General features: G+C 43.8%; 1 protein-coding gene across 1 annotated transcript in view; it reads left to right on the forward strand.

The window, feature by feature from the left end:
• Positions 1 to 25,400, forward strand: part of MEI1 (meiotic double-stranded break formation protein 1) — a 38,391-nt gene that overhangs the window by 216 nt on the left and 12,775 nt on the right. The window contains exons 2-21 of the mRNA XM_054631438.2: positions 161 to 284; positions 2,618 to 2,668; positions 4,504 to 4,577; positions 5,344 to 5,449; positions 5,981 to 6,184; positions 7,382 to 7,512; positions 8,247 to 8,361; positions 9,155 to 9,271; positions 9,787 to 9,886; positions 12,382 to 12,516; positions 13,061 to 13,175; positions 14,714 to 14,832; positions 15,878 to 16,019; positions 17,387 to 17,498; positions 18,151 to 18,211; positions 19,431 to 19,525; positions 20,225 to 20,399; positions 20,492 to 20,639; positions 21,197 to 21,469; positions 24,510 to 24,675. Of these exons, the coding sequence (XP_054487413.2) occupies positions 161 to 284; positions 2,618 to 2,668; positions 4,504 to 4,577; positions 5,344 to 5,449; positions 5,981 to 6,184; positions 7,382 to 7,512; positions 8,247 to 8,361; positions 9,155 to 9,271; positions 9,787 to 9,886; positions 12,382 to 12,516; positions 13,061 to 13,175; positions 14,714 to 14,832; positions 15,878 to 16,019; positions 17,387 to 17,498; positions 18,151 to 18,211; positions 19,431 to 19,525; positions 20,225 to 20,399; positions 20,492 to 20,639; positions 21,197 to 21,469; positions 24,510 to 24,675 (2,563 nt within the window). The remainder of the gene's footprint in view (positions 1 to 160; positions 285 to 2,617; positions 2,669 to 4,503; positions 4,578 to 5,343; positions 5,450 to 5,980; positions 6,185 to 7,381; positions 7,513 to 8,246; positions 8,362 to 9,154; positions 9,272 to 9,786; positions 9,887 to 12,381; positions 12,517 to 13,060; positions 13,176 to 14,713; positions 14,833 to 15,877; positions 16,020 to 17,386; positions 17,499 to 18,150; positions 18,212 to 19,430; positions 19,526 to 20,224; positions 20,400 to 20,491; positions 20,640 to 21,196; positions 21,470 to 24,509; positions 24,676 to 25,400) is intronic.

Below are 25,400 nucleotides of genomic sequence, written 5' to 3' on the forward strand. Positions count from 1 at the left end.
TCCCCGGCGCTCAGTTGGGGGCCGGGCCCGGCCGGTGTGGCCCTTGGCCAGTCCTGTCGCCTCGGCAGCCGGGCCCTGGTGGCCCTTTTCCCCTCAGGGCGGTGGGAGCAGCGCGGGGCTCGGGCCCGGGGCCTAACGCGCTGCTGTGTTTGATCCGTAGCTGGTGCGCAAGAAGCACGTCCTGTCCCGGCTCCAGGATGCCCTGGCCTGGCAGGCGCTGCCGGTCGTCCAGCTGCTGGCACCAGACGAGAGAGTGTGCATGCATTTGATAGGAACTCTCTTTGGTAAGAGCTCTCTGAGGCCTGGTGCAGCAGCAGGGAGGAGGTAGTTACCTTTTGTTGAATACATGTGAAGCTTCCTCACATTTGAAGCCAAAAAAAAAAAGAGCAAAAGAACATTGAGGTGCCTGCCTCTATATTTCCACCGTGCTGTTGTGTAATTACTCCCTGCAGAAAACTGGCTGTCACTGATTTAGAATAGGTTAATTAATTTTCCCATTCCCCAAGGTGCAGGATTGGCATGTTCATAAAGCTCTTGCAGTTTTTCAAAGTATCTTGACGTATCTGTAAAGTCCTTCTGGAGAATAGGGAATGCTTGGCATTTTGCTTTTCCCTGAATGCTCTCCATTCTGGTCTCATGCCTCTGGAGTTATATGAAGATTCATACAGAAATCAAAGTGTGAGCATAAAAAGGTGTTGCAGGATTTAATATAAAATGCACAAACCACAAATCTATGTAGTGGGGTTTTTTTACGCCATCACTTTACATTTGTAGAAATCTTTGTTGCTGTAGAACTGAAACCTGCTGCTTTCTGGTGAGTCAGCCTCAGCAAAATAGTGTTCGGCAGGATGTCAGAAAGTGTCTTTCCAGTAAGTCTCTGTGATCTTGGACTTCTCTTATGGGTTTCTGTTTGCATGGCAGAGAAATGTCTTTGAAACATCTAAAGTCTTGATGGAGAAGAAATAATGGAAGGGAAAGGTGGAGGGTAGAAATAAGAGTGCCTTCGAAGTGCAAATATACCAGATTCCTTCAATTCCACCATCTCATTTGCACATCACAGATAATTCTTGTTCTTTGGGGAAAAGTAACCTACAAGACCCTCTCCCTGCCTTGATGCACTGAATTGTTCAAAGAGTTGATTGCCCTTAGATTGTGTTGGGCATGTTTTGGAAGCAGTTTTGTTAGAAACAGAGTTTTATGAAGTTTTCATTCTTTTAATTGTGCAAATTTTTTTTAATAGTATGTGGTGCACATATAATCCTTCAGAGTAGTGGAAAAAGTGGTGATTGTGGCCAATTGAACCCTACACTATATAGCCCTAACACAAAATAGCCCAGAAGACAGGGATGCTGTGCTTTCATTTCAGTGCTCTTGTCTGCTTTAATAATTCTCTGAGAAGAGAATTCTCTTTATGATTGGGTGGTTTGAGGACAGCTTTGGGTTTTACTGTACTTGGTGTAACTCTCACAGCAGTTGGAATCCTAAACTTGGGGCTACAAACAATGTTCATTTTCAGTAGTGCATGGATGAACCAAGGATCATTTGGTGCAAGAGTGTAAGGGGGACCTCCCCAGAAGTTTGAGCAGTGCTGTGGAGGAGGTATTAATAGTGAATTCAGGAAAATACATTTGGAGAGAGAATATTGGAATAAGCATAGGCAGAAGAAAGAGGGTTAAGAGAGGCGAAATGTGGAGTGTTACTTACGAGGTGGTGTGTTTCAGATAAGCCTGAATTTAATGCGGCTAATATTGTAATGTTCAATAATGCTGTATACAAATATTTTCTAAAGAGTTACTAAGGATTGGTCAGATGAGGCATGAAATAAGTAATTTCTTCATCTGTCATAACATTGCTTTAGTTGGTCAGAATTCTGAGACATCATGGAGCCTTCAGAGGGAGGTAGTTTGATTGGATGTATTGAAACAAGTGATTTAGTGTGGCAGAAGTGGGGATCCGAAACACATACCTGATGCTATGGGTTGGAAGGGGCTGGGAGGTGGAGTTTCTTGTCTGCTGTAGTGTTGTAGAGTGAGACAGTGGTTTGTTTTGATACATCCACTCTTATGCTCTCATTGTAAAATTAACTCGTGAAGTGATGCCTTCAGGTTCAATTTAATGTTGGAACTGTTTCTGGATGATTTAAACCTGGTGTTCAGGTTTGGTTTCAGGGTTGTCAGTACTGTGGAGGGAGAAGACTGATCATAGTAACTGGTAAGAATGAAGGACACAAAGCACACAAAGGACAAAACCCACTTCTGTCATTCCAGGGTGTTGTTTCAGATGTGTAATACTGCATACACACAGTGAGATGTGGTGGTAGCAGCAGTTACATATTCCCTGACATAGGTGGAGCCATTGACTTCAACTATAAAGCACATAAAAATTTGCAAGAGAACCAAATGTCTTGTGTCCCTGTGTCCTGCTTATGGAGGCACTTTTTGCCATATTCCTGGAGAGTATCCACTCTTATCTGACAAAGTCAGGCTGGTGTTATGTGAAGCAGGGAAAACAAAACAGTTCTGAAAAAAAAATCATCTCCTTTTAACAAGAAGGAATTACATCACTGATGATCAGAAACAGGAATGAGTTCTATGATGTGTTGTGGTTTATCTTGTAGGGATGTTGCATTCTGTGGAAGACAGCAGTGCCCTGAACCTATTAGTTGAAGGTGAGAGACAAATCCACATCTCAATTCCTGGCAGTTTTTGAAGGGGACAATGTGTCTTGTCTGATACCTATAGTGAGATGCTCAGCTTTGACACAGCTTCAGAAGGGAAGACCGTCGATATCCATGCATCAAAAATGATGGTCTGCTCTAATACTGGGGGCAGGGGAGTGTGTGCATTTTAAAATACTGAACATTTCTCTCAAAGGTTCTGTGTGTGTCATGAATTTAGTATCAAATGGGTAACAGTGCCTCAACTTTGGCATCTTTAGACCTGACCAAATTGTCAAAGCAAATGGAAGTCTATGGGATCTACTGCTTTCTCTTCAGGAGTACAGGGTATTTGTGATTTAGCTGTACAGGCTGTAGATTCCTCTTTGTGAGCAGTCCTTCATTTGAAAATTGAAGAAAACATATGCAGGGCTGACAAAGGAATCTCTGCAGTCCAGTTAACCCTGGGCACCTCTGCTGAATCTAGAGATATCAACAGTGCAGTAGTGCATTTCATGACCAGCCATGAAAGGTAAAAGGAGCTATTACAAACTTCTTCCAGAGGGATTTTAGTTTCCAGACACTTGCTTGAAATGGGGCTGAAAAGTGGAGAAGTCTTTTTGTCATGTTACCAGTCTGTTGAGAGATGGATGCTCTCTAACAGAGCAATTTTGAATTAGTGTTGCCTAAGTGTTGAAAGTGTTGTAAGTTTCTGAGTGTTTAGGGCAAGAAAGGGCTATTAAACCACCTATAAATCACCTGTCTCAGACATGCTTCTACTGAGATGTGTAGCTCTGTAGCTGAAGCAGGTCTAGTACTGCCTTGGATATACCAAGAAATGGTGAGCCCAGAAGTCCCTGGTATTTCTTTTTAGAATGCTTTCCTAGGATACGAATCAAAAGTGTAGGTTTTCCAAATGAGTCATGCCATGACAGCAAGCTACATCCAAGACAGCCTTACCAAACCCCGTGTAGAAATGTGTGCAGTGTCTCAGTAAAGGGGCTCTTGCCAAAATTTTATCAGCTGAACATTCAGGTGCCAGTTCTAAAAGTGCTGGAAGAAGAACTTTGCTTGCTGCAACTGGCCTGCTGGTCTATGTGTGGAGGCACAGGCAGCCTGCCAGCATCAGGCAACTCCCTTGAGATTTGGTTAGGGAAACCCCAGGTGATGTGTTGCCACTGCCTGGAAAACATAATTTCTTGCTGATTCCTCTTATTAGTACAGAGCTGTCAGAGTTCTAAAAATAGTAACAGCACTTGCTTGGGGCTGAGGAAGTGACCAGCACCACTCTGGCACTGTGCTTTCTGGTAAGGTGTATGGGACATCTGCAGTGGGGAGGAATGGCTGATAGACTTCACTTATCTTAGGGACAGTAGCAGCTGAAGGAGAAGCTCTGAGTGTGAATCTAAGGCTCCTTAGCAGTTTCAGTTCTGATATCTTCTCTGGAAGGATGCATTTTTAAAGGCCAGTTTTCATGCAGTAGGAAGCCTGGTCTATTCAATTACCATAATTTTTTATACTTTTAAGCTAGGTTTTTTTCCCCCCCTTCCTTTCCTAATTCCTTATGTTTACTTGCTGTCCTGAGGCTCAGCTTGTCGCTTGCAGCTCATTTCCATGCATGGTTTGTAGTGCAGCTGAAGCAGGACTGCTGGAATGATGCCTCAGAGAGCTTGAGCTGGGCTATCAGAGGTAATAGTGCTGGGAATGCTGCTGTAACCCAGCTCTCTCAGCATGTCTGGGCTCATTTCATTTCTAAGCTCTTTGCTCACTGGTCTGCTAAAGCCCCATGGAAGATGGATTGTGAGTGCTCTTGTGTGTGTATTACTGATCCTGTTTTTTCTGCCTAGTTCTGGTGAGGCTTGTTGTGGAGCTGAAGTCAGAACAGTACTTATACTGCATTTTGGATGAAAGTCAGAAGGAGGTCAGTGAAGATGAGTTCTCTTCCCCTTTCTTCCAGTCTTTCAGAGGTTGAGGAATGAGTGGCCCTGCAAGACTGGGATGTAGCAGTGGGATCACAGAATCATCGAATGGTTTGGGTTGGAAGGAACCTTAAAAATTATCTAATTCTAACCCTCCTGGCGTGGGCAGGGACACCTTCCACTAGACCAGGTTGCTCAAAGCTCCATCCCCTCTGATCTAGGATGTCCTAATGCCCATTCTCAGCTGTGATGTTGGCAGTGTTAGTTTCTACCATGGAGTTTTTATATTGTTCTCATGATGCCTTGCAGCCACAGGGCTTCATGATACTCTTATGAAGCTGTGTGGTTTCCTTAGATACTTCTTTTCCTACTTCACTGTTCAGTTATATGAGGAGCTTTCCCAACCTGTGCTATGGGCTCTCATTCTCTTCATTCCTAAGTTTATGATGGTCCCACAGCGTACAAAAAAAGAGAAGTAGCAAAAGTGGTGAGAAATTAGTCTGCTCATGTAAGAGGTGGAGGGGAGAAAGAGGAAAAGGAACAACAAGCAGGCAATTCCTTGAATTCATTTAAAGACATTTTGGAGACGTAGTGTGGTATTTGGGGTTTCCCTGTGCTTTATCCCAAGTGGTGAAGAGGGCCCATCTTTGGAAAAGATCCTGTTCTGGAAGATTATGCATCACTGAGAAGTTGCTGGTTTGGGTGCATTTCTGCCTTTGGACTGTGTCCTCATCAACGAAATGTTTTCCTTCTCTGTCTCCTCTACAGCTGTGCAAAGCCAATACCATGAGAAGCAGCCTGCCCACATTTTCTCTCTTGGGCAAGCTGGCAGATGCCATCCCAGGCTTTGCTGAAATACTGGTGGTAAAGCACAGTGAGTAGTATGTCATGTCCCACTGAAGGGTGGTAGTCACAGCCCTAGTGCACATGCATGCATGCACTCCCCTGTCCCCCAGATGAGTTCATGAAGGTCATGCAAGAAGCCTGTCCAGAAGTCAGAATGGCATTCAGGCCTCCTGGGATACAGGTTAGAACCTTCATAGAAGCTTTTATAATCCTGCTTTTAGCCTCTGTGAACTGGGGTTGTGGGTCTGCTTCACAGGCAACATACATTGAGGTTTTTTTATCTTGATCCAGTCCTTGGGGGTCTGGTGAGCAAGCTGAACTGTTTGTGGAGGGAGCTGGGATGGTGGATCTTCATATGGTGAACAGTGAGCTCTGCTGGCTGTTGGTTACTGTACCTCTGCTCAGAGGGACAGATGGTGCTGAGCACATCACCTGACTGTGGCTTTCATTAACCTGCATACACCAGTCTGGCCAGTAGGCTTTTGCAAGTTTTCAAGGGAAATAGGTTGGTGCTTTTAAAATGTCAGTGAATGTTTGCTGTTCCTGTTCCTCATGCTAGATAATTTAGTGGATCATCTACTGATGGGCTTGACATACCCAAATGAAAGTATAAAAGCTGCTGTCTGCTACTTGTATGGCAAGCTGTACTCCTCTCCTGCTGGCACAGAACGGCTCTCAGGACACTTTGAAGAAAGGCTGTGTGGTGTCTTCTTGAATACTCTGGGGTGTGCACAGACAAAGGAGCTGCAGGTTAACTGTTTGGGTAAGGCATTGCTGAGAGAAACTGCAAGGTGCAAGGGAAGGCTTAGAATGAGGAAGAAGTCCTTGGCTGATTTAGATGCTTTAGTGTGGATTGTTCCATAGAGGATCTTTATGTTGCTTGTCCAAAGCCATCAGTCCCTTCTGTTACTCCAGTGAAGTAGCCCAGACCAGCTGCTGAGCACCCCCAGACCCCTGTGTCCCCTGATGCCTCACATTTGCCCAGCAATGACTAATCTTCAGTCTCTTCAGAGCCTGTGCTATGGCCTGATCATCTCTCAAAATGTCTAAATTCAGATACTGTGCATGGGCAAGTGGATTTTGTAGAGCAGTGGGATGGAGTCTAAAAAATACAGTCTTTAAATGTGGGGCATTGTGTTAATTAGATAGAGAGCTAATGTGGAAGTGGCACTTTCTTGCAGTTATCCTTACAACTCCATGTTTCAGCTGTTGCTGGGGAGCACAATCTCAGCCTTTCTGACATCACTTGTTTGTAAACCATTCAGGGAATTAATTTTTCTAGAAGGAGGCAAGCAGGAACTGGATTGCTCCTCAGCTTATCTACTCAACTACTAGAAACAGATTATGATTCCTTTGAAAGTAGAATTCTGTAGCTCAGAAGATACCCCTGTGGATTTGTACTGATGTGTACTGATGATTTTCATCATTACCTGTAGCAGTGATCTATACTGCTATACTGAGGGAGTTTTTTGGAGTGTGGATATCCTTTAGCTGAACACAGCTGTTTCTGTAAGAGCCTGTGGAAATAGAAGGGGAAGATAAATGCCTGTTCTCTGGGAAGTGTTCTAGGGAAAATGTCTTGTCATTGAGGGTAACTGACTGCTTGGAGAAGAATGCACGTCAAGAGCTCTCCCAAGAAACAGTTTAAAGTGTGATTATTAACAGAAGATAATGCAAGTAGGGAGCTCCTGAGATGCATCCCTGTACATATGTGGCTCTGAGAAGGAACAGAGACCAGATCAGACCAGCAAAAAGTATCAGCAGCAAGGGGTTGCAAGACATGGGGGTCATGGCAGCATTTGGGGGACACAATGAGAAGAAGCTCCCTAAATTGGAGGTGAGGCCCTCCAGGAGAGGGGAAGAAGTTGGCAACAAGTCTTAGTCTGTAAATACTTGTGTGTTAATATAATCCTCACTGTGCTGCTCAATATGGTGCTCATTCTTGCTCTTCCTTTTGCAGGCTTGCTAAAGGAGCTGCTGAAATCTGACCATTTTGTATCTATTCTTATGAATAATGCAAAGACAGAGGAGGAGACTGAGAACCCTGACTTTTTAGAAGGGGAAAATCCACTGCCACTTGTTCTCAAAAAGGTGATTGCTGAAGTAGTAGTGAATTGTTGGTACACATAAATAATTTGCTGGCCTGTAATGAACCTTTATCTGAGGCACTGTATATATAAAAAAGCAGGGTGTTCTGTTACCAACACCAGCAATAGAGGCTGCACTGAGAAATGGGAATGTGGGAATCTTTAAAATCAGAGGGTTTTGGGAAAGCTGGAAAAGGTAAGCTTTAGAGACAGCAGAACTGTGATTAGAGTTAAATAGTAGCTATAAGATTTGTCAGCAGAAAAATTATGTAAGAAAAAAAAAGTAAGGACAAGTAGAACAATGGTCTGTGTATTAATGCTTGTCCCATCCCCTTTGTAATTTGTACATAGTACCCCAACCAGCAATAGGGGATACCTCTGTTGACCACCTTCTTGTTCATGCCTGCATCCTGGAATGGGGAAAATTTTACTCCTGGCCTTAGCTGATCTTACTCATTTACACTTGAGGTCTGATACAGCACATGCAGCACCAGCATGACTAAGCCTGGGGGCAGAACTATTCTTACTCATGATCTACTCTGTTGTAGTTCTCATGTGCTTTTTTGAGTCTCTTTGGTTCAGTGTTTTATCTTACCTTAGCAGGTTTAATCTGTGAAATAAATGCCGAAAGAGAGACCTTAATTTATGTTTTAAATTTTAAAAGGTAGAACAAACTGTTTCCTACTCACAGCTGTATAGCTGATTTCCTTTCTCCTTTTGACGTTTGCTTCCCAACAGCTCTTGTTAACCAGAGATGAGATGCTACAGGCAGCGAGTTCTCACTGTATGGCTGCAGTGCTGGTTCACTCTCCTAGCAGATATGCTCCTGCTTTTATCCATGCAGATGTCCCAGGTGAACAAATGCAGTAGCATCTTATTGTTCGTTCCCCAGTATCAAATCTGCCCCTGGCTGTTTGGTTTAGGAATCAGGCTGGCTCCATGAAATCCACTGATGCCATAATGTGGTGGCCATTTTGTACCAAGTGATTTTAGGAGTAGAAGGGGAGAGTATGTTTTTAACTGAAAGTTTAGAAGCAGGTGTCACCAGGAAGAATGGAGTTTCCACTGAGAGAATGTGGCCAAGTACTTGAGGTCAAGGTCCTTCTTGCAGGACCTTAGATACAAGTTTAAGCAAACTGGTTTCCATTTCATTCCACTAAATATTGTAAGTTTGCTCAGATTTTGGTCTAGGATTTAGCTTTAGAATGCAGCTATGGGAGATGGTTTATTATTTCTCTGTAATCCCAAAAGACAGAAATACTTTCATGATACAAATTATTTGGGAGATGTAAAAGTCATGAGGAAAAAAAGGTCACTGCATCTGTGATAAAGCTTGCTTTGTGGCTTTTCATTTGTGCCAAAGGCTAGATCCACAATTCAGTTCCTTCCTACTGAGTTTGTGCTGGGAAGATGCCTGCCCATGGGTCTCTGCTCTCCAGTCACCTCTTTTTGAAGATTAGCATACCCCTGAGCATCTACTGTGTTCTCCATTCCTGCCATTTCATGGTACAGCCATTCTCCCTGTGGCTGTTGCTATGTTTTCTCGTTCCCTCCTCCTTCCTCTGCTCTGTTCCAGGAGCAGCTGTGCCGTGCTGTGAGCAGCCTGCTTCTTACCAGAGTGACCTTATTTGTGTGTGTGTTTGCAGAGTTCCTCTTTGAGTGTCTCTTGTGCAAAAGTGAAATCCTCATCTGGTCAGTGTACTGCTGTCTACTCCTCCTGACTGAAGAGCGCCTTTTCTTCTCCAAGTGTCACACTGTGTATGGTGAGTCATCAACCTTGCTGGCACAGTGACTGCAGTCATTCTTGTGCCTCTAGCTGAATTCCAGCACTTTGCACACAACCACAATTTCCAGTCAGGATGGATAAAGGACTGAAAATAAGTACCTATCAGACATGCTCGTGATGTCCAACATAGCTTGAATTTGTAGTGTCATTGTCCTAATGAGTTTCTGATGAGCACTAATTCATTATAATAACCAGTTATCATGATTGACACTGTCTGAGTTACTATTAAGTATTTCTGTGGATATGCCAAGAGTGGATTTAGGAAGAATGGTTAAATTCCTTCTGTTCTTTGGGACTTATCTCCAGCAGTGAAGGTTGAGGCATGTTATGAGGGAGCTGAGTGAACACTCAACAGTTTTGGACAGTTGTTTCTGTCAGTAGCTCAGAAAAATAATTGTTCTAATCTTTCTTCCTTTTAAAAATTAATTTTGCTTCCATTCTGGAATCTGGAACATTAAAAGACTCTCTGTGACTTCTCTTGAACATGTACAGGCATTGAATCTCTGGTGAGGAGTCTCCAAGGTGTCCTGCTGCTGAACAATGTGGAGTTGCACAAACAAGGGCTCCTGCTCTTCACTGAAATACTGAAACGGTAAGGGAGTGCCAAGGGAGGCTTGCAGGCAGAGTTTGGTACTCCAAAATGGAGACTGTGAGGCTTTTTCTTTTAAGATTTTCTTCCAAGACCAGAACCCACAAGAGTTTTTGTGTTTAAAAGATGGTGCTGAACAATCTCATCTCCTTTATTCCTGCAAAGAAAGGCCTGATGGTTGCTTCCAAACCTCCCAGCTTGTCCTGTTTGTGCTTACATCCACCACTAAATCTTCCTCTTCCTGCTTACTTGCCAGTTAGGGAGTTGAAATCTCTTATCAGCTGTAGATAGAGCAGGAGAGAAGTCCAGGAAGGTCCAGGCATATGTGAGCAGGCCAGCTCCTGCTAAGTGTGCCTCTATGACAAAACAAAGTATGCAAATTCCATGGCCTCTGGTCTTCTATCATCATCTGAACTAAATTCAAACTGCAAAAACAAATTCTAGGCTGAAATATTAATGTCTTCTGTCACTTTTTGCCTCTTGTTTTCTGCGAAGAAATAATATACACTGGCTTGTTTTTCTTCTGTGCTTCCTGTTCTTGCCTTTATGATCTTGTTCCTATCCTGTCATGCTAGTGACAGAGTCTCGTTTTTGTCACTTGGATCCCCCAAGAGAGCCCTTGAGCAGAATTTTGGAAATGTCATAGTCAATTTTGTAGCAAGTGGCAGGGTAAAAAGGAGAAGAAAAAGCAACAGTGCTAGAACAGTGTGGTGATGCCAGTGTGGGATCTGTCAAAAAGAGAAACTGGGATATGGGGAACATTAATTACAGCATTTATGCTTGTGAAACAAAGAGAACACTCTGTGCAGTTGCTCTCATTTTCTCGTACACCCATTCTGTTTCTCTGAGCTTTGCCTTAGAAATCACGTTTTATTTAAAATTATATCATAATGGGGAAAGGGATCTTGTGCTGGAACCTCTCATCTTGGTTTTAGCTTGCAGCTGGATTCTCTTGTGTAAGTGAGCCTCACATTCTGGTGAGGTCCACGCAGGACGTACTGCTCCCCTTGGCAGTATGTCAGGAATGTTGGGTAGCTCTCCCTGGAGTGACCCTTGTCTCTCCCAGCATAATCAAAGTGGCAGGTGCAGTTTGGGGCCCAAAGATGAGAGGTTGCAGGAAGCTGCAAGAGTGCTGCCCTTCACACTTTCCCTCCAGGCCCCAAAGATATCACAATGCACCATCTTGAAAGTGGGTTTGTGCTGCTTGAATGAGTCAGCAATACTCCTCCATCCCTTCTTCCCTGCATGAGTCAGTGAAGACTTTTTTCTTCCTGATGTATTTTACTTCAGAAGGTCAGTGATTAAAGAAAGGAGATACAGAGGATTAATAGAATTACCCAGTGTGAGTAGAAGTAATTTGGAAGTTCAGTGCATCACTTGTGGCTTGGCTCCTGATGCCTGAGTTCCACAAGTCCTTTTCCTTGCCATGCCCACCTCACAGCTTTTTTCTTTGCAGCCACCTCACAGCGGGATGTGAGGTGGCTGCGAAGCTGGGTTCCATCCCACTGGGTGACTAAAAAGAGTGGTTCTTCTTCTGTTCCCTTTTTGCCATGTAACTGGGCTATTAGTGTAATTTCTACTGAAGTTCACTTTGCTTTCCCATTTGTGCATGAGAGCATGTGCTCCTGGCTTTCTTCAGTCAGGCATGACTGTGAAAATTGAATAACAGGGAATAGTTTTGGCTCCCAAATGTGGCTCCTGTCATGCTGTGCTGCTTTTCTTGCTTCACTTTGGAGGGACCCTCTGGCAGGTTGTTTGTGCCTCTTGTCTGTATGTAACTGCCTGTCTTCCCCCTGCCTCCCCAACTGTACCTGACTTGCCAGGAGCCAAAGTCTGCCATTTACACAGCTCTGTCCAATAATGGAATTAATGGCCTGTTGTCCCTCCATGCTCTCATGCTGAATGCTCAAAGGTGTTGGGCCACAGATGACCAAAATGCTCACTGTCGAGAAGGATTGTTAAATCTCGACAGTTGGATTGTGTTTATTCTCCTGTTTACTTTTCAAGTTTGTGAAGGTTCCTGCCCTGGCAGCATCTGCCATTAGGAGTGCGATGAGAGAAGCTATTCTCATGGCATTATCCTCTAGGACAGGGATGTTTGCTTGTATACTTAAAAATGTAAGTTGCTAGATGAACTCACAAATGCCAGAGCAGATGGCCTGAACATAGAGTCCAAGGCACAGAGATCACTATATTTTGCAAAGCTTGTTTTTCTTGTGCTTTTCATGACACTGTTCTGGAGTAGTCACACTCTATCCAGGCTGTGTTTTATCATGGTAGTGCTTTAGACTGGCTGAAATTTCCTCTTTATAGCAAACCCTCTACCTGCTCAAGTGTGAATGTACCTCCTTGAGAGCAGCTGGCTCCTGGCTCTCAATACTGAAAAACATGGCTGTAATCTCGTGGCTCAGCTGTCAATTTGCTGAAATGAGGGAAGGGCACTACAGTTACCTAACTCTGACAACATTCTCCTTGTTTACTTTGTTTTGTCTTCAAAGGCAACCAGTGGAAATCAAATTGTTCACCAACCGAGGTGTATGCATAGAAGCCATTGATGTTTTGATGGAGACAGTGAACTGCCCAGTGCTGGAGGTGGCAGTGGAGGCTGTGAAAGCTGTGGCTGCTTTCCTGAGGTAGGTAGGAATGTATTTGCAGACTTTTCTTCAGATAGATCTGTTGATACCATCTTGGGCTTTGCAGTTCCCCTGTGGCTGTGTGGGTGAACGTGCTCCGCAGTGGGACTTGTGGCTGAGGCAGGCGTGGGTACAGCAGAGCCAGCTTCCCACCCACCTCAGGAAAGCTGCCAGAGCAATGAAGCTGTGGCAGGCAGCAAGTAATTTCAGGAAGGACCTAGTGTTCTAGGCAGGCTTGTACAGCAGCTGCTGTGGCTTTGTCACTCTGTGCCCCATCTGGACTGATAAGAATAATAAACATAAGACTCTGGACAGTCATGGGCTCCCTGACTGTGGTGAAAGCAGACAGAGCACTGAGGGTGTGTTTGGGTTTATGTGTGGGTGAAGACACTATTCAGATATTGTGACCTTACTATGCTCTGCTGGAGAGAAGTGTCAGTGGCATATTTCCATCAGAAGAGCAGTTATTTCTGATGGTGTTGCCTTCCTAGTGGAATGTCCCCTGCAGGGACTGTGCATCTTGTCTTTGTCTTCACTTGTTAAGGAAGGACCATCTGAGTTCCCCTCCAGTCCCATATGAAGAACTGCAGAAGCTTCTGGAGGCAGTGCTGAAGCGATGTGCTGACCTTTCCCCACCACAGAGTAGTAAGAGGCATGCAGTAAGTCAAAAGCTGTTGCTTGTTGGTAGGACTGAGCAGGACAGTGATGATCTTCCTATATTGATGTTTTATATGTGTTCCATCCCCTTGTTTACATCCCCTGTGGCTGTTTGGTTCTCTGCTATTTCTTTTGATTCTCTTGCCTTGAGATGGTAGCAGACGTTGAAGCAGATGAAGGTGGATGCTGGTGAATGATATCCTTCTAAATCAGTGAAGTTCTGTGGGGCACTACTTGAGCATGCTACTCTCTTTATGTGTCCAGTACTCCACAGCCATTTGAACTTCCCCTTCTTCCCACCCTCACCTTGTAGGCTGCATTGGTCAATCCATTTTTTCAGCAATGAACATTTCTTGTTCTACATTCAGATCAAGAGTGTCACCATATATGCACTGTGATCCCTCAGCAAGGGAGTTGTTAGCCACTATTTGAACTATAAACCCTTTTCTGTTCCTGGCATCTGTGGTTAGTGTGGTGTGCTGCTGGGACCTCTGCACTTCTGAGAAGAGCCCCAGGTGCAGATGGCTAATGAAAAGACAAGGACTGAGCCTTCTTGCTGTAGGCTTAGAGCCATGTAGGTTTAGATTTCGTGCCATTAGTGGGGAGAACACCTCAATACTCAAAGGAGTAGCAGAACTCCAAATTCATGATGAACATTTTTTAGACCCAAGTTCTGTCGTACCAGATATTGGCCTTCTCTGCCTGAAGAAGGCAGAAGTGCTTTCTGTCCCATAGGCAGATGTTGGCCAGTCAGTTTGCACACACACAGAGCTGGGTGTCCCTTTCAGAATTAGGAGCTTCACAGGAAGGAAATTAGATAGTGAGGATATGCAGGCTGTGTTTAAAGGGAGAAAAGGGGAAATTATGATACCTTTGCCAAGGTATCTCAGCATGAAATGGAGAAGGAGTTCTGAACTGCCAGGCACCAGTGTGTAGCTGTGCCCTCCTCTGGTATTATGGAGAAGACCACCACAACAGGTTAAGGCTTAAAGGCAGATTTTGAGTTCCAAGTTGTTCCCAGTTTGGGCAAATGATTAACTCTGATGCTTCAGTTGGCTTCAGGCTTAACTCAGTGGGATGCTGTGTGGGAACAAGAATTAGTACATGGATAACTGCTTAAAAGTCTGAGCCAAAATAGAAGAACTTCTAAGATTTCATTGCTAAGCAAGGAGAAGATCTATTCTGTGTTGTCTGAAGAGTATTTGGAAGAAAGAAAATCTTTAAAAATACAAAGTTTTCTCAGAAGGATTTAAAGCTCCATTAGCTGAAATGCATAAAACTCGGATTAGATCAAATCATGGTAATACAGACTCTAAAGAGATGGCAGTGCAGAGTTAATAGTTCCATGACTCTGTCCTCCCTAGGAAGAGCATACAAGTTGTTTAACTCTGCCCTCTCTGGGAAAGCACAGTAGTAAAAAAATTGTTGTGTAAAGGGGTGAAGTGCAATCTGTTGTTCTCCTGCTGCTGGTGTGAGAGGAGAAAGCTATTTTTTTCCTGAAAGTGGACATAAGATTTTATAAGATTCTCTCCTTTAACAGGGCGATCTCCTGTTCTCAGTGTCTCAGAGTCATTCAGCAAACAGAAATCTTGGGAGAGTTCCTCAGAGACAGGGTCAGTTCTTGCTCAATACACTGGAAAGTTTCAGAAATGCTTGCAGGTGAGGACACGTCAGGAAGGTGGGTGGGTGGTGTGTGTCTGTGTCTGTCCATTCTTCTGTCCTTGTGACTATATTCCTCCACCCAGCCCCACCACAGAAATATCACAGGTGAGTTCAGTGCATGGCACAGGTCAGTGAAACAGCAGAATCAGGGCTATGTATTAATAGTGAAAATTTTGTGACACCTGAATATGTCTCCCATTAAATTTGCCTGGGACCTATCAGTTTATGTCATGTCTTTGGGCTTTGAAAATTCACCAAAACTGCTGATAGTGTAAGAACTATTGGAAGGTATGTGTGAAACTAGATTCCTATGCTATGCTATGTGGTTTCACTGCCAGAGGGGATTAACCATTTAACAAATGCATATCTCCTCCAGATACTGGCCTTGGATTTGCTCATGTCTGTGACCTGCTACTGGAAGTGGGTTTATAGGCACCAACTTTACCTCTTCTGCTGGATCAGAGCTATTTGGCACCCTAACCTGCACATCAGACAGCGATAGATGAGTTTGTGCATGAATCAGAATGAATCAGGATCAGCTTTTAGGGTGGTCTGGCCAAATTAGTTTTTGCCTTGCATCACTTGGGTTGGCTGAGATAATTCAGTCAGAATCAGACGTGCCTTTCTGCATTGACCCAGAGTCTCAGGGTCGTGTTAGAGGGCACTCAGGTTCTGTCATGGATTTTATATCAGCTGAATGGTTCCTTGGCTGATTTTCACAAAGTTTGCTGTATTGTGCATCAGACATTCTGGTATGGCTGAAAACCAGTCTTACCACTCCAGAGCTTCCCACAACACATGCTTTCTTCACAGAAACTAAGTCTTCCTTTCCCAATGTGTACTGTTGTGCAACCTTGATGACTTTTAATAGCTTCACTCAAGAGGTAACTGAATGTGATTGCCAGATTCCTCTGTTTCCAACCCATTGAGTGTTTGTGAGTCCTTTATGGTGATAATTGTGATTAAAATGTTGTATCTCCTGGCTTCCTTTACAGAGTTAGGAGGTTTCCTCTTTCCTCTGTTATCCACTGTGTGTTTGTAGGTTAGCAGTGGAATTCCAGGGTGACTTCATGGCCCAGGAGAATGCTTTCACTGCCCCCAACTCTGAGAGCAAAGACACACTAAGCAACTTCTCTGAGTTCTTGTTGAGGATTTGTGACAGTCTCTGCATCCCCATGGTCATGGTAGGATTTCTTTTGAACTTGGTCTGTTCCATGGGTACCTGGAAAGGTGCTTTCAAGCACCAAGAGTGGGTTGCACAAATGTTTTTTTGGGGAAGAGGGCACGTCAAGTAAACTGAGAAGAGTTGTGGCATTTGCCACTTTTCCACAGCCAAATATGGAATTACATAGTTCATGCAAATGCTCTCAGAGGGTGCAGAAATTCATAAAGTTTCCATGTCAGTTTCCATGTCTTCAGGCTGTGCCATCCCATAGCCTACCTACCATGCTGTGGGATCCATTGCAGCTCTGGATGTGTCAGGAAATGAAGGGTGCCTGAACTGTTGTTTCCCCTTCTGCCACTTTTTCAAAACTTGCCTGTGTCCCAGAGAGCTGCCATGGTTTGCACCTGCAATTTCATTTCTATGCTTCTTCCCAGAAGGTACTGATGAGGCTTCCCAGTCTGCATGGGCAGTATTAAGCAGTAAGGCCAGTGACATGATTTAAAAAGTAGCTGTGGAGACTCATGAGTGCTTTAGTGCTCCATACAGGCCTGTCCCTAAGACACTTCAAGCAGAATTGTCAAAACAATGGGACTTTTGTTGCGGTTCTTAACATTTAGTAAAGTTTCCTTGTGCTTTGTGACGGGCACTGGTGTATGGATTCTCACAGTTGTTAGGAGCTTGGAGATGTTTTGGTTGGTGTTTTCTTAACCAATCTCTTGGTAGGCAGCTGCAGTGGCACTGCTGTTCTCCTCCCTGACAGGAGGGTGCAGTGCATGTCCGGTTTGGCAAAGCTGGAGTCGGTGTTCTGTTTCTTGCTCATTGAACTTGGGTAAAAATTAATGGACTGTGAGAAAATTGTCCAGTGACCTTCAACAAGAGTGAGTTGAGTCATTCTGTTCTAAACAGTTCAGGGCTAAATTCTGTAGAGAGCTCAAATGCCTGTGTTTGCCACTGCTCAGTGAAACACTGAAGCACAGGTGTTAAATGTTGCTGAGGTCAGCTGCACTTAAACATATGTCCTATGTTGTATAGAATTATCCATCTGACCTGTGAGAGCAGTAACTCCCAGTGCAGTGTGGGCAGTAGTGTCAGTCACTGTGCATTAAGGCCTAACTGGTTGCCTGCTGGAGTCCAGGAGAAGTCTCTTGTCTGGTGGGATGTCTGGCAGAGTTACCAGCACAGCTCATAGTGCTGGCAGGGGGAGTTAGTTGTGTTCAAAGTGCTCTGTGAGCCTGCTCTGCTGCCAGGCATTTTGGTAAAAGAACTGCTACTCCATTTGTTTGGATTTAGAAACCTGACTTTCTGGGCAGGCAGGAGGCTGGAAGGAAGCTGCTGCCTTCAGTGTTTATAGCACCTTGTGCACCTGATGTATTTATCTTTCAACAGAGCTATCTGGAAAGGGCTGTCAGCCCGTCAGTGACAGAGGTTTTCATCTCAGCACTCAGTACCCTCTTTACAGTGGTGCCAAGCATGAGGAATAAGTTCTCCAAGAAGCTGGGTAGGAGGGTATTGTGGGATTGTGTTCTCTGTGCTCTTAACTGATGGAACTTGCTGCTACTGCATATTACTGAGGCAATGAGCCTAACATTGAGACTTTATGGGGAGGATGCTATTACAAGTTTATATGAATAAGAATAGGGTGCATAGTTTTGTTCAGCAGGATGGAAAAGTTATTTGGTCTAGCAATGATGATGAGACAGGTTTCATTTTGGATAAGAATGTTGTGTCAGCTTTTTCCTTCCCTCTGGAATAATTCAGAATTGAATTGGCTGTTCCTGTAGACAGGGATTATGCTGGAATTGTTGGTGGGATTTTACTATGTAGAAATCCTAGTTTAGTTTATGTATGCCTTATTCTTCACACAACAGAGAGGTGATGTAGACAATTCCTCTGTTCTAAACATGTGAAACAGGCAAATCTTAACTTCTCCTAAGAAAACAAAGTAACCTCAGATACTCTCCTCATACCCAAACTTGGAGTAGTTTACTTTCTGAGAGGCAGCCTAATATGTATATTCTTACTAAGATGGCCTGCCCTCTTCACCAGGCTTGTATGGAGATGTGTGGGGGTGGTTATGGGACCTGCCTACTCTTTTTCTTATCATACATGTTCTGTGCTCCTTTGACATCTCTGTCTTGCTTTCTGTCTAGCATCCTCGTCCTTCATCCGACTGACACTGGAGCTGAAGGCCAGATTTTGCTCTGTACAGAGGTATTGTGATGTGTGCATTGTTAGTGAGCATAAAATTTCCAGATGGGAAAGTAGATCATGCCTTATCTAATACACCTGATTAGGTAAGATGAGAGACTCAGGAATAGTTGTGTCTTACTGAAAAATGGAAATGGTTACTGACAATGGAAGAGCTTGATGTGGGAGAAGGGAGAAGCGGTTTGGTAGGAGGTGGATGGATTTGCACAGCATTGTGAGAATTCTGTGCTCTGTTGTGAGTTGCACAGATAGAGCAGCCTGACTTTGGAGTAGTCAGATCAGTGGGTGTTCTAAAGAGAAGTACCAGTAGCATCAGTTCCATCTGAGCTCTGGCTTCCTAAGCATTTACTGCCACTGTTGTTGTTCCTCATGGTGTGATAATATATTAGACATGGGGGGAAGGAGGATAACTTCAGTAGCAGGTATTGTAAAAGATCTCCTGTAGTAGAGGCTATGATTTCTAGGTTGAGGAGTATTTGGGGAGACTCTCTCTGGGTCTGCAGAGATGTTTTACCTCCTCTTTCCTGTGACTGTACCTCATTTAAAAAGTAAACAAAACACAGAGCACTCCTAGTCGAGTTTACTAGTGTGGAACTTCGAGTGAGGACATTTGTGCCTGTGAATGGTGTGTGGTGGGAGTGATCTAGGTTTCTGAATAGAGCACTGTGCTATGCCAAGGATGGTGTGTTACAGATATCTGCTTATGTCCTGTTCTGCAAGGAAATGGGTTGGAGAGAAAGAAATGCCTGGAAATAGCTGTTCTCACCCTTTTAGTTGCTATTTTGGCATTCTTCAGTGTTCATCCCTGGCAATGTCATTGCTAAAAAATCCAAGTGTTGTTTGCCAGTGGAATCATTGTATTGTGAGCTGCCCTTAAACATCTCCCATTCTCTGCAGTGTTAGGGTCCTGTCCTTATAGGACTCTCTGTGTAGACAAGGTGTGTGATGGCTGTGGGAATACCTCACTGTATTCACATTGGCCCAAGGTATGAACATGTTCACTGTTGTCACTGCACACACCCCCACATCTGTGAGCTGACAGTCCATTGGGAACTCTTAATTTTCCTGGAAGCCTAGGCTGGCTCCTAGTCTTCTTGTGATGGGGCAGTGTTTGTTTTGATCATTCAGTAAAATGAGGTTCTGGCAGACAGCGTGTGATATCAGAAGTAGGAAGAGGATATTTCTAGCCTCCTTTACTGTCTCTTTCTGTTCTTCTTCGCAGTAATCCTGTCCTGAATCACACCTGTTCCAGCTTCCTCTGCAGCTTATGCCTGAACCTTTACTCAGCCATGGAGAAGACGAGAACTTCTCAGGAGGGCAAGTTTGGGGAAAGAGAAAAATTGCTTAATTTAGTTTGAGGCCCTGCCACCCTCTGTTTAGGCAACAGGTGAAAAAAAATAGTAAAGGACAAAGGAGAAGGGAAGAGAAAACACACAAAGCTTGACTGAGAGATTTCTTTTCCCCAGCTTGTTTTTAAGCTGGTCCTTACTGGACCAGCACAGAAAACACTCAGAAAATGCCTTTTGAAGAGTTTGGAACCCTACCTGAAAGAATGCATTTCATCTACCTATGGTTTTGTTTACATGGGGGCATTTATTAGCACAGCTGTGCATGCTTAATTGAAACAAAATTACTTGCCACAGTCAAGTGGCATATCTGCAGATTAAGGTATTTTTTTCCCTCTGACATACTCTATAAAGCATTCCTGTCTGTACTGTAGCTTTCCATAATAGGTAAGTCCCAAACAAATGAGGTGAAAGTTTCTACATCAGAAAAGCCACTTTTCCCATTAGCAGTGGTTGGTTGCCATACAGGCAGCATCAGCAAAAGGCTCAGAATCTCAAACAGATTGTGTTTTTTCATCCTTAAAGTGTCTTTTCATCCTTTAAGCCAGCTCTGTTAAGTCAGGTTTCACACCACTATTGATGCCAAATCACAGAGGTGCGCTTGGTGTATGCAGACTGTGGAGTTGTTCCATAGACATTGCTCATCATTTCCTTGTGTTTTTATTTCTAGAGCAGGAGATGTCTGAGCTCCTGCAGAAGGGTCTGCCTCAGTTAAACTACACCATTGCTGAAAGCCTTCTCCTCCTGTCTGAAACCCCTGAACCTTTCTTTTTGGATCAGTCTCTTTGCAGCCACCAGCATTGTTTTGTACTGCTCTTATACTTTGCCTACACCTTTGGGGACAGGTGAGCCAAGACTATACAAAGCAAGTGACCATGAATTGGTGGGTAAGGCATATCTATTGTTACTGTTTCTACTCCAATCTCCTTCAATGCAGGTTTGTTCCAGATGCAGAATTATTTCTAGCTGTAAGAAATTTTCTCCTGTCAGCACAGGACCATGGAGACTGTCCCCCTCCACACATACTCAGAGCTGCACTTTACCTCCTTGCTGTCTGTCAGGACAAAGGCAAAGCCCTGGATGTGGTAAAAGATTTCATTCCTACCTCTTGGAGCCTTTTTGTTGAAACTAAGGTTTCTCCCCACTCACATCAACCTTCTTGTAGAAAGTATTTTGGCATAGGTGGTGAGCAGTGAATGAGTGAAGACTGTGCAGTGCATCTACACCCTGGAAAGTTAACTATGTAAATCCACAGGGGAATATAGATATGACAGAATAAACTTGTGTATGTGTGGGAAGTGTAACTGCGTTGGGTAGGCTGTGAATTCACACACAGAATATAATGAATTTCATAGCTCAGGCTCCCAAACACATCTCCAGCCTCTGCAGCAGGCTTTCTAGTGCTCCCATATGGCTCTTTGCTGCTGCACAGCTTTGAGCTCTGTATAAAGCCTACAGGTTTCTTAGCCTTTGTGATGCAAATGGGCTTCACAAAATGATGTTTAACTGATGTGTTTGATTGTCTGCTGAAAAGGCAGTGTGACTGTTTCTTGCAGTAAAGTCTCATCACTTCAGATGCTTTATATTCAGTATTAGTGATTATTTTGTCCTCTGTCTCACTTCCCCTTTCCCTCTTTACCAGAGGTCTTTGTCTACCATAAGAAGGATCCTGGATAATCTTCCAGATCTGAGCTTGGTCTATGTCCATTGTCCTCTCCTGCTGAAATTCTTCCTGCGCTACCCTGAGCTCATGGGGAGATTTGGACACCAAGTCCTCCAACTCTGGTTTTCCTGGGAAGACTCCAAGCAGACTAAGGCTGAAGAATCTGATTTTGGCTCATCAGAACAGCTGAACAGTGCTAACCCATTGCTTCCCATTCTGAAGAGCAATTCCAGCATTTTGCTTATTTTACTGGTATGTGGCTTTCACAAGGACAGGCTGCTATCTTGGCCCTGATTTTGGGGGTTTTTTGGTTCTTAAAGCTTGTAGTGATGTTGTGAAACCAAGGATTTTGATAGAAGGGGCTGTGTGTGTGTACACAGACTTCCACCTGCCAGGGAAGCCTTCTGTGGCAAATGGGACCTTGTATGTGTGTTATCTCTTTCTCTGTCATCCATCCACTGTGACAGGAAGAGATCCTCTGAGAGCTGGCTGGACAAGGATCTGAAGAGTTATTCTGATGTATGTCATGAAAAATCCCATTCCTTCCTCTATCCAGATACACAGCTGGGTACTTCAGATTCTTCAGTACCAGCCTTTGAAGAAGCTGTTTTGCAAATTTGGGAGCAAAGCTTTGCTACTCATAGATGAGAAGGGTATAATGAACAAGAACTTTGAAAAAGCAGTGTGCAGAGAACAGGTCTTGAGGGCACAGCTTTCTGTTTGTTTGAGGTTTTCATTTTGTCTTGTTTTAACTGGAGACTCTTGTCAGAGAATTTTGAAGTACTCTTGAGTTTTCAGGACTGCAAATAACATGTTTTATTGCTCTTAAAAGATAAAATAATAGTCTTGGGACAGGGAAATTTAATCAGTTCAGGAGAGAAAGGGGCCTTGAAGTAGCAGGCTAGTGTGTTTGCCTCTAGCTGGTGTGATGAGCTTTATTAACCTATGTAATCATGACACAGTTGTGTCCTGATGGCTGCTTCGAGGCCTTTTCTCACTTCCACTGCTCTCACCTTCCCATCACTCCTCCCCATCAGTGGTCTCTTGTCCCATGACTGTTGAGCCAGTCATGTAGTAAATATTTGCTAACTTTTCCACAGAAGAACATGAGATTTGCTTGTAAGGGCAAAAGCTAAGAACTGTGATATTTCTTCTCCAGTCCCTTAGAGAAATTAGAACTAACTATCATTGAGAAGGCAAACCCATGTCAGCAGATGATAAAGAAGTAAGAGGAAGCAAGGCTTAACTCTGAGTGGGCATCCACTGGACATTACAGAACATGTTTGTTCAGATCTAAGAGGCTATGGCTAAATTTTAATATCTGATGTTACTGAAATGACTGCCAGGAGGCCTCTCAGGTGGGGCAGTTCTTTCACAGTTGGGATGATATTGCAGGGTGGGTAACAGCATCCAGGCATTTGATACCATTGCAGAGCATTAGTAAAACTGAGCAATGAGTTTACCTATCAGGACAAATCAAGGAAGTGAAGTGTCCCATGAGGCTTGTCCACTCTGTTACCTTTGGCAGTAGTTCTGGAACCTGTCACTCCATAAACTGAAGCAGGTCTGTCAATAAGCAAAACATAAATGGTGTCTCCCTTCCCTGAATTGTACGACATTTCTGCTTTCCCTTCTCTGCCTTGCCATATGTTCTTGCAGAAGTAAATTCATTTAGCTCTGTTCCAGTCTTTAAAGTAAGTTGTAATAAGTCACAGGCTTTGACAATTCACCTTTCAGTTGTGGAAGAGCATAATCAATCTGAATTTAGATGGACTAATAAAACAGTGCAATATGCAGGGATAAATATACTGTCAGATGGAAAGAAAACTTATGAGATGAATAACCTAAGCCTCAGAATGCACTAGTGGAGTGGAAAGGCCTCTGCATGGTACAGTGAAACAAGAATGAATGTCCTTCCAAGGATGACTTCTTTGCTTATCTGCTTTAAATAATTGCCTGGATTAGATATAACAGATGGTTAGTGACTTCATCTGAGACCTTGGGCTTCTGGGTAGGAAGGAACTGATTAACACAATGGTGAATTTGCCAGGACCAGAGAGGCTGTGGCTATTGCTTCATGTCATTTTGGGCTCTGTGTGCTCATCTGGGGGTGAATGTAGTCATAATGACACACTGTCCCACTTGTCTTCTCCATGCTCCAGGTCTGAGGTGCTCTCTCAGAGAACAGAGATGTTAGATTACATTCCTGAACGTCATATGAAGCACATCTATGTCAGCAGAGATGATTGTGCCGACATCTCCCTGCCCTTTGTTTGTGAAAGTCTCTGCTAGAGACAGGAACTCATCTCAGAACTAGAGAGCTTTTTCTAGCACAGACAGCCTGTTCTTTCCTTATTTGCATTCCTTGGGTACGGGGTCCCACAGCCATTTTCTCTGCCTCATCAAAGTCTGGATGCATTACTGCTGTGTGATAGGGGAAAGCAGTTGGGGGAGGCAGCAAGCTGTCCAGGCAGGCTGTAGGCTCAGTTGCTGAGACCAGTTTCCTGTTTACCTCTTCAACTCTACCATTGCAATGCAGTAGCCAGGACTACTGCAGGAAGAGAGGAAAGGTAGTGCTGACCTAATATGTGTTGAGATGGTTATATTATGTCAGCACTACCAGGCATTTTCTGTCTGATATTTATACAACTGCCTCTGTACATGCTGTGCAAGTGAATTTAATGTTATGTACCTCAACATGAAGACTATGCCCAAATTAAGCCTACTGGCTGTGGGATTCAGCTCAGAGACTCCAGAAAAAGCCCTGTAGTCAAGAGGCAGGCTTGTGAGCTGTGTACATGACTCTCCCCTTTCCTGTGATTGATTGCTTGCCCAGCTTACATATGTTTCATGCAGTTTAGTTATGTTACTACTGCACATACAAGCTGCCAGCCTTTTGAAAGTTAGGAACTATGGACTGACTCATAAGCTTGATTTTAGACAAGCATCTTCAATATGCAAGCTTATTTTTCAAAACAACATGGAGAGCAGAGGTACCAGAGATTCTGTTCTCTTGTTTGGTTCTCCCTTGCCTAAAACTGTGACCTTAAATGTATGTTACCCTTACACTCAGAACCAAATCATTCTTTAAAAGGGATATTACTCAGAGGTGCCTAACAGACATGAGTCCTTCTGCTTCATTCAGTTCTCTATTTAATCAGGACATACTTAATCTTAATGGTGCTTTATTAGGCTGTTTCCCAAGGCACCAGATTACCATAATGGTATTAAACAATGGTGACTTCTCTCTAATCAGGGTAGAAAGGTAATGTGTTTGTTTCTTCCTTTGCAGGATCTGGTCTGCTCAAGCTCTGTGGAAGTGGCTTGGAAGGTGTTGATGACTCTAAGGACCTTTCTGGAAAGAAATGAGGATGTCCTTGTCTGTGACCTACTTCGGAGCCGATTTTTACAGATTCTGCAACAGCTGCTGGTAGAGAGCAGCTCAGCCACCCTGCAAGGTGACCCCACCTCTGTGATTTGGTCTTGCTGTAAGATCAACTAGCTGTAGGGACACAGTCTGGGATAAAGTGGTTTTGAACTGCTGATGTAGCTTCAGTACTTACCTGCATGGGGAAATTTATGAACAGAACTGTGCTAATTTAGTTTCCTTTTTCAGAGATTCATTTTGAAGTTAGAGCCTTTTTTCTAATTTAGGTTGTTCTGGCTTCAAACTGTGATTGTTAAACCAATGCAAGGTTCTTGTATACTGCTGTCAGTGTTCAAATGGATAGCTGTGCTGGTAAATCTTCCTGCTTGAATAGGGGCCCAAGTGGTGTCTGAAAGACATCCTCCTTTTTGCCTCTTCTTTGTGCAAAACAGCTGGGTGTGCCTGAGTATACATAGTTCCCAGGACACAGAAATCAGGAGCAAGGATTGAATCGTTCATGGTATTGATCCCCAAACAGGGACTGTGGTATCACCAGATCTTATAACTCTGATAAGTCTCTCAAAGGGAGCAAGGCTGTGACCAGGGGAAGTCCCTGTTTTCCTTTCTAGCCCTGCCTGTGATGTTGGAACTGTTGTCCCACTAAGAATGGTGCTGTGCAAACCAGTCTGTGAGCTTGAACTGAAATAAGAAGCAGTGCTAGGATGTCCTTGGCTCCTTCAGGATAGAGACTTAGCACAACTTTTATTTGTTCCTGAGGGGGCCACTGATGCTTTTAACAGCTCTGCTCTGTTTCAA

The sequence above is a fragment of the Agelaius phoeniceus genome, chromosome 5 (genome assembly GCF_051311805.1).
Source record: "Agelaius phoeniceus isolate bAgePho1 chromosome 5, bAgePho1.hap1, whole genome shotgun sequence".
Taxonomy (NCBI): domain Eukaryota; kingdom Metazoa; phylum Chordata; class Aves; order Passeriformes; family Icteridae; genus Agelaius; species Agelaius phoeniceus.